This window comes from Mandrillus leucophaeus, unplaced genomic scaffold (genome assembly GCF_000951045.1).
Source record: "Mandrillus leucophaeus isolate KB7577 unplaced genomic scaffold, Mleu.le_1.0 Scaffold530, whole genome shotgun sequence".
Taxonomy (NCBI): Eukaryota; Metazoa; Chordata; class Mammalia; order Primates; family Cercopithecidae; genus Mandrillus; species Mandrillus leucophaeus.
The window spans coordinates 240,906-248,330 of NW_012105698.1; the positions used below are offsets into that span (position 1 = coordinate 240,906).

General features: G+C 59.3%; 2 protein-coding genes across 2 annotated transcripts in view; both read left to right on the forward strand.

Annotated features, from left to right (window-relative positions):
- Positions 1 to 4: 4 nt before the first annotated feature.
- Positions 5 to 7,197, forward strand: LOC105551749 (angiotensin-converting enzyme-like; the record flags this gene model as incomplete). Its single annotated transcript, XM_011997124.1, has 12 exons — positions 5 to 214; positions 358 to 525; positions 1,433 to 1,526; positions 2,195 to 2,338; positions 2,763 to 2,954; positions 3,515 to 3,612; positions 3,983 to 4,155; positions 4,865 to 5,088; positions 5,430 to 5,574; positions 5,860 to 5,958; positions 6,248 to 6,370; positions 6,729 to 7,197. Coding segments are annotated over 12 exons (2,139 nt in total), but the record flags the coding sequence as incomplete, so codon positions are not given.
- Positions 7,198 to 7,213: 16 nt separating this feature from the next.
- The window catches only part of LOC105551750 (angiotensin-converting enzyme-like), a 13,602-nt gene continuing 13,390 nt past the window's right edge, over positions 7,214 to 7,425 (forward strand). The window contains exon 1 of the mRNA XM_011997125.1: positions 7,214 to 7,425. Within this exon, the coding sequence (XP_011852515.1) occupies positions 7,267 to 7,425 (159 nt within the window). The 5' untranslated portion in view covers positions 7,214 to 7,266.

A 7,425-nucleotide genomic window follows, 5' to 3' on the forward strand; every position in this document is an offset into this window, starting at 1 on the left:
GCCCGCCTTTGCCGAGTGTGCTGGACTCCGCTCTGTGGCCCCCGCGCTCTCGGGCCGCTGCCTGCTCACCTCCAGACGCTGTCACTGTCACCGCACTGCACTGTCCATTCACTCTCCACTCGCCTGGCCTCTTTTGTGGTCCCAATTTCTGCTCCACCTTTCCCATGAGGCAGATTCCTTCCAGAAGGAGGAAGCGCGGCTTCCGCAAACTAAGGTCTCCCGCAGGGATCTCCCCAGGGCTCGGGCTCTGGAAGCCCTTGGCCTTCCTCCCCTCCCCCAGCACCGTGGCTTCCCCTCTATGGCGTGCATCTAAGCGGGGTCCTGCCTACACCCTGCCTGCCCTCCTGGTGCCCATAGGAGGAAGCAGCCCTGCTCAGCCAGGAGTTTGCCGAGGCCTGGGGCCAGAAGGCCAAGGAGCTGTATGAACCGATCTGGCAGAACTTCACGGACCCGGAGCTGCGCAAGATCATCGGAGCTGTGGGCACCCTGGGCTCTGCCAACCTGCCCCTGGCTAAGCGGCAGCAGGTGGGCTGAGGGCCGAGGGAGAGCTTGGGGGCGGCCTCCCAGTGCCCCATCGTGGGGGTTGGGGGAGAGCAGCCCGTCAGGGAAGGAAGGACCCTGGGATCCACATGGGCCCTGGCAGAAGGGAAAGCCCAGGTATGCACAGAATGGCTTTCTGAAGCATTGATTTTTCTTGGAGATGGGGTGGGGTGTTACTTTCTGTTAAAGGAAGCATTCTGGAGTAGGAAGCCAAAATCAAATACGCCTCTACCTAGGCTGGTTTATGAGCTTCCTTGGAAGGGTTGAGAAGGGCTGGGCGCAGTGTCTCACGCCTGTAATCCCAGCGCTTTGGGAGGCTGAAGTGGGTGCATCGCTTGAGCCCAGTAGTTCAAGACCAGCCTGGCCAACATGGCAAAACCTCATCTCTACAAAAAAAAATAATAATAATAATACAAAAAAGTAGCTGGGCTTGGTGGTGTGTGCACCTACAGTCCCATCTACTATTGAGGCTGAGGTGGAAGGATCACCTGAACCCAGGAGGTCAAGGCTACAGTGAGCTGTGATTGCACTACTGCACCCCAGCCTGAGTGACAGTGTGAGACCTCCATCCCAAAAAAGAGAGAGAGAGAAAAGGTTAAGAAAGACTGAGAAGTCACCAAAGCCAGAGAATGGGAGGAATCTGCCCTCACTGCAGGGCGGTACCAAGCTGGGACTTGACCCTGACCCTGACTTTCAGGACTCCTGTCCCCGACTCCACAGGCTGCCTCCACTGGCAGAGGACTCGTGTGTTAGTGATCAGAAGTGCCCCGGTGCCACTGAGTGGCCTTGTCCAAGCTACATCCACTCTGTGGGCTCCTTCTTCTAGCAGCAAGGGGAGGGCAGATGTCCCAGGGGTTGGTCACCAGAACATTCCTCCCCTCTGACTCCCCAGTACAATGCTCTGCTAAGCAACATGAGCAGGATCTACTCCACCGCCAAGGTCTGCCTCCCCAACAAGACTGCCACCTGCTGGTCCCTGGACCCAGGTACGGCCCCTGCGTCTCCCCTCTCGGAGGTGCCCTAGTGCTCCCACATTGCCCTGCTGCACTCGGGATCGTGCAGTTGTGTAGGGTCTGTGGAGACAGCAGGTAAACCCAAAGGCGTTGCCCTTCAACTGGGGATGGAGGGTGCAGATGCCCCCACACCCTGCTTCTCTTGGCAAGTGGACTTCCGGAACCTCCAGCTGCAGCCCCCACTTCTGTGTGTGCCTCGGCCTCTCCCATCACTCCTAGACTTTCCTCCTGGCTGCCTGGTTTCCCCTTTCGTGGGTCCTCTCACGTTCCCCAAGAGCCCTCAGGCCAAGGACCCCTCTTGGCTTCCCCTTAAACCCCGCTCCAGCCCCCTTTACGAGCAGCTTGGAGGAAGGCACTCCTCCAATAGGCCGCCAAGTGTCTGCCTGGGTTTTGGCCTTTGGGTGTCCCCTTGGTGTCGACCACCTTAGGTGGTCATGTCTCTGGGGGCGGAGGCCCTGCCTGGGTGTTTCTGTAGCTCCTGGCCACCTCCCATCAGGCCTGTAGGTGGCGCCTGGCTCTGGGGGCACCGTGATGTTCAGGAAGCTGGTGGGAGCAGTGAGGACTGGTGCAGGCTCTGGTGAAGGCCGTTGCAGACTTCAACATGGAGGCCTCCTCACCGACCCTGCCTGCCTGTGTCTCAGACCTCACCAACATCCTGGCTTCCTCACGAACCTACGCCATGCTCCTGTTTGCCTGGGAGGGCTGGCACAACGCCGCGGGCATCCCGCTGAAACCGCTGTACGAGGACTTCACTGCCCTCAGCAATGAAGCCTACAAGCAGGACGGTGAGCAGCCCTCTCCCCGTCCAGGAACTGCGCCAGATGCCCTCTCTTGGCTGTCTCCCCAGAGTCCCAGCCCAGAGCCAGGCAGAGCAGCTGGTACGACGATTCCAGCAGGCCCTGAGTTTCCCAGAAAGTGGAGGTGGGACCAGCCTGCACCCAGTGTGCCTGGACTGTGCTGCTGGCCTGCCCCACATGGCTGTCCTGCTGTTGCTTCTGGCCCTGGTGCTCCTCTTTTCCTCTGGGAACCTCCAGGATCTATTTAGCTGGCTGTAGCTAATTAGAAATTGTAGAGTGGCAACCCTCAAGCCAATTTTCCAGCTAGCTGCAGATCCACAGGCCTCGAGCCAGTGGAAGAGCCGACTTACAGCTGAGAGGCTGAGGTCTGAGCCTTTGGCCTGAGCTGCATACCCCACCCCCACGCCCCCAGGCTTCACAGACACGGGGGCCTACTGGCGCTCCTGGTACAACTCCCCCACTTTTGAGGACGATCTGGAGCACCTCTACCAACAGCTAGAGCCCCTCTACCTGAACCTCCATGCCTTCGTCCGCCGTGCACTGCATCGCCGATATGGGGACAGATACATCAACCTCAGGGGACCCATCCCTGCTCATCTGCTGGGTAAGGACCTGGCCTTGCCTCCGTATGAGTCCCAGGGAAGTGTGGGTCCAGGCATAGGGGTGGGGGATGTCCAGGGTAAGGGAAGGCAGGTTGTGACCATCACCTCTCACATGTGTGGGGCATCATACTGTTTGCTTCACGTGCAGGAGACCATTCGTGTTCCCACTTTACAGGTGGGGACCCTGAGGCTCAGGGTCGTAAGGGACTTAGTGGTCAGAGAGCTAGGGGTCAAACCAAAGGCTCTGGCCCTGGGTCCAGTGGAGGAGCCATCAGCCTAGCTTATGCCCAAGGAAACAAGCGCTGTGGGCCTGCCTTAGGATTGAGTGGCTGGGACCTGGCACAGCCAGAAAGGACAGTGACAGCATCTTGCAGTCCCAGGACATGTGGCCTTCGGAGGAGTGAGGATGGGACTGATGTGTGAGATTTCTGGCCCTAAGCCAGGCCTGCAGCCCTTGAGGGCCCCAGGGTGTAGGTGTTGGCCCCAGGGTCGCTCAGCGACTCATGGAGAAGCAGGCACAGCCAGGCAGGGAGCCAAGCTGTCCCCTTCTTTTCTCATCTAGGAGACATGTGGGCCCAGAGCTGGGAAAACATCTACGACATGGTGGTGCCTTTCCCAGACAAGCCCAACCTCGACGTCACCAGTACTATGCTGCAGCAGGTAAGCTCTGGGCTCAAGCCTGGGGTGGCGGGGGTGGGGTGCAAAAAGAGGGAGTCAGAGATGGGCAGAGAGGTGGGAAGGGGTCGAGTACCAAGCAGCAGCTTGGTGTGTCTGTAGGTGCAGTGAGCTGGGGTCGGCCCCCTCAGTGAGGTGCCAGCTCCTCCCTCCAGGCTCCACAGTGGCCAGATGAGAGCAGCAATGCACTTTCACTCATCTGCGGTGGGCAGCAAGGGCCCTGCCTCTGGGAATGGTGGCCACAGAGCAGAGAAGCTTTCATGCACAGGGAGTTGACCCGAGAGGGGGACCCCAGCCCTGTCCCCAGGCCAGCCAGAGTGGGCTCCCCTGACCTGTCTCCACACCCCGCCTCCAGGGCTGGAATGCCACGCACATGTTCCGGGTGGCAGAGGAGTTCTTCACCTCCCTGGAGCTCTCCCCCATGCCTCCCGAGTTCTGGGAAGGGTCGATGCTGGAGAAGCCGGCCGACGGGCGGGAGGTGGTGTGCCACGCCTCGGCTTGGGACTTCTACAACAGGAAAGACTTCAGGTCTAGACATGGGAAGAGCAGGGTTCTGGGGTTCGGGGAAAGGCAGGCAGCCCAGGTGCACGGAAGCTGGTTCCCAGGCCTGCCTCTACCCTGCCCTAGCTCTGGCCAGGGGCTGGATCTATTCCAGGGTGAGGGGACATAGGAGGCCTGTTAGTCCACCTTCCCTGGCAGCTTTGACAAATAGTCATCTCTGTACCTTGGAACGAAGGAAGAAGGCCCAAATGGTGGTGAGCCAGGGCGGGGTAAATAATTTGCTTGTTTCGGCCAGGCGTGGTGGCTCACATCTGTAATCCCAGCACTTTGGGAGGTCAAGGTGGGTAGGTCACCTGAGGACAGGAGTTTGAGACCTGCCTGGCCAACATGGCAAAACCCCTTCTCTACTAAAAATACAAAAACAAATTAGCTGGGGATCATGGCGGGCACCCATAATCCCAGCTACTCAGGAGGCTGAGGCAGGAGAATCTCTTGAACCTGGCAGGTGGAGGTTGCAGTGAGCTGAGATTGTGCCACTGCATTCCAACCTGGGCAACAGAGTGAGACTCCATCTCAAAAAAAAAGAAAAAAGAATTTGCTTGTTTCTACTGTGGTTTCATGCCCCAGGGCAGCACCCTCCTCATTCCTGTCTCTCAGGTGCCAATCTGCCCTGTGCCCTGGCCCTGCCCTGTCCTGCCCATCCTTCACCCTTACCCTCACCCTCTCTACACCCCAGGATCAAGCAATGCACACGGGTCACGATGGACCAGCTCTCTACAGTGCACCATGAGATGGGCCATATACAGTACTACCTGCAGTACAAGGACCTGCCCGTCTCCCTGCGCGGGGGGGCCAACCCCGGCTTCCATGAGGCCATTGGGGACGTGCTGGCACTCTCGGTCTCTACTCCTGCACATCTGCACAAAATCGGCCTGCTGGACCGTGTCACCAATGACACGGGTATGGGAGGGCTGAGAGGCCCCCCAGCCTCACCTAAACCCCACTCCATCCCACAGCAGGACCTCACTTGCCCCACTCAGCTCTGCCCTTCTTTCTCCCTCCCGGCCCCAGGTTAGGCAGGGTTTGGGATCCACCCAGAGCCTCACAGTGCACACTGAGCCCACCTCAACAACACCCGGGGGTCCTCTTCCAAGCAGGGCCCAGGGTCTCGAGGACCAGCCTTACCTTCTCTGCGTCTCCCCAGCCTCACTTCCTGCTGCCTCCACCAACCCACCACTCTTAGGGGACCCTCTTCTCCCTCCGACCTCTGACCTCTCCCGTCTCCTCTCATCTCCCAACAGAAAGTGACATCAATTACTTGCTAAAGATGGCACTGGAAAAAATTGCCTTCCTGCCCTTTGGCTACTTGGTGGACCAGTGGCGCTGGGGGGTCTTTAATGGGCGTACTCCTCCTTCCCACTACAACTTCGACTGGTGGTATCTTCGGTGAGAGGAGGGATAGAAAAGCCTTCTCCCCAACTAGCCCTCCCCAGCCTCCTGGACAGCCAGGCACCTCCTGCCCCAGCCAGTTCTAGCCTCTCCTCACTAATGATGTCCCCCTCTGTGACCTACCGCCTTCTCCTTTCCTGCCTGAAACTCCCTCTTCCAGGGAGTCTTCCCCAGTTCCTCAGGATAGGGAGGGCTGTTGGGTGGAAAAGCCTTTTGTGCAAAAGCTAAATCCATCTGTATGCAACCTCTAGGCCCTAAGACAATTTGACCATCCTTTTCCAGAACCAAGTATCAGGGGATCTGTCCTCCTGTTACCCGAAACGAAACCCACTTTGATGCTGGAGCTAAGTTTCATGTTCCAAATGTGACACCATACATCAGGTACTAGCACCCCTACCCCACCCCTCAGTACTGTCACACCCTCAGTCCCCTTCTCCTCCTCTTGTGATTCTAGCTGCCACATCCCCAGGGCTTGTCCCCATGCTCCTCCAGACCTCAAAGGCCTGGAGTTAGAGTGGCCCTCTCTTCTGAGCCTGTCTTGGGTCTCCCTTCTCCCCTAAGATAGCTTCTGGTCCAGCCTCTGCCCTGCAAAGCTGGATGGTGCCTGGGCAAGGGACTCCTGTTCCTGGTCCCCCACGATCTTCCCCTAACTCTCACCCTGTGCCTGCAGGTACTTTGTGAGTTTCGTCCTACAGTTCCAGTTCCATGAAGCCCTGTGCAAGGAGGCAGGCTATGAGGGCCCACTGCACCAATGTGACATCTACCAGTCCACCAAGGCAGGGGCCAAGCTCCGGTGTGTGGCAGGAAGCGGGGGGAAGTGGGAGGCAGAGGGGAGTGGCTGGCAAAGGGTATGGCGGGGGCGACTGGCTGCTCCGACAGAGTGGGGGGTGCCAATCACAGAGCTGGACTGATGTGGATGCCTGTCTCCTCGCTCTCTCATCAAGTATTTATTGAGTGGGCCTTCTGGCTGGCATGGGGCGAGACAAATGCCCCCTGCCACCATCACAGAGATCCCAGGCCCCAGGATCTTACTGCTGCAGTTTCTGCAGTCCATTGCGGGGGCGGAAGTGGCCAGGGGCGTGTGGGCTGGAGTCCAGGAGCAGACTCCAGCCTGAGTCCCCTGTGCCCATGGTACCCACTCTGCCCACCAGGAAGGTGCTGCAGGCTGGCTCCTCCAGGCCCTGGCAGGAGGTGCTGAAGGACATGGTCGGCTCAGACACCCTGGACGCCCAGCCACTGCTCAACTACTTCCAGCCAGTCACCCAGTGGCTGCAGGAGCAGAACCGGCAGAACGGCGAGGTCCTGGGCTGGCCTGAGTACCAGTGGCGCCCACCGTTGCCTGACAACTACCCGGAGGGCATCGGTAAAGCCCTGAGTGAGGGTGGTGGGGGGCTAAGGTGGGTCCTCAACTCTGGGCTTGGCCCAGGCCCCAGGTTCCTGGTCAGCTCCTACCAGCTGAGCCCTGGTACCCTGTCCTGGAGGGCCAGGCAGCCCCCCAAGCTCATCAGCACTGCCTGCAAGTGGGGACAGGCATGTCTTTCCCCCAGCATCCTAGAGAGGGTGTGCTCAGACCTGAGGGCCCCTCCCCCTCCAGAGGAAGCCAGATACAGGGCTCTATGAGGTCACACTGCGGGCTCCGCTCTTATTGGCCAGGGAACGGTGGCTGCAGGGCTCTGCTCTCCTGCGGCTATGGGCCAAGGTTGGGCTACTGCAGGACTTCCCAACCTCCTCTTCCTGCTGCTCTGCTACGGGCACCCCCTGCTGGTCCCCAGCCAGCAGGCAACCCGACAGGTGACAGTCACCCATGGGACAAGCAGCCAGGCGACAACCAGCGGCCAGACAATCACC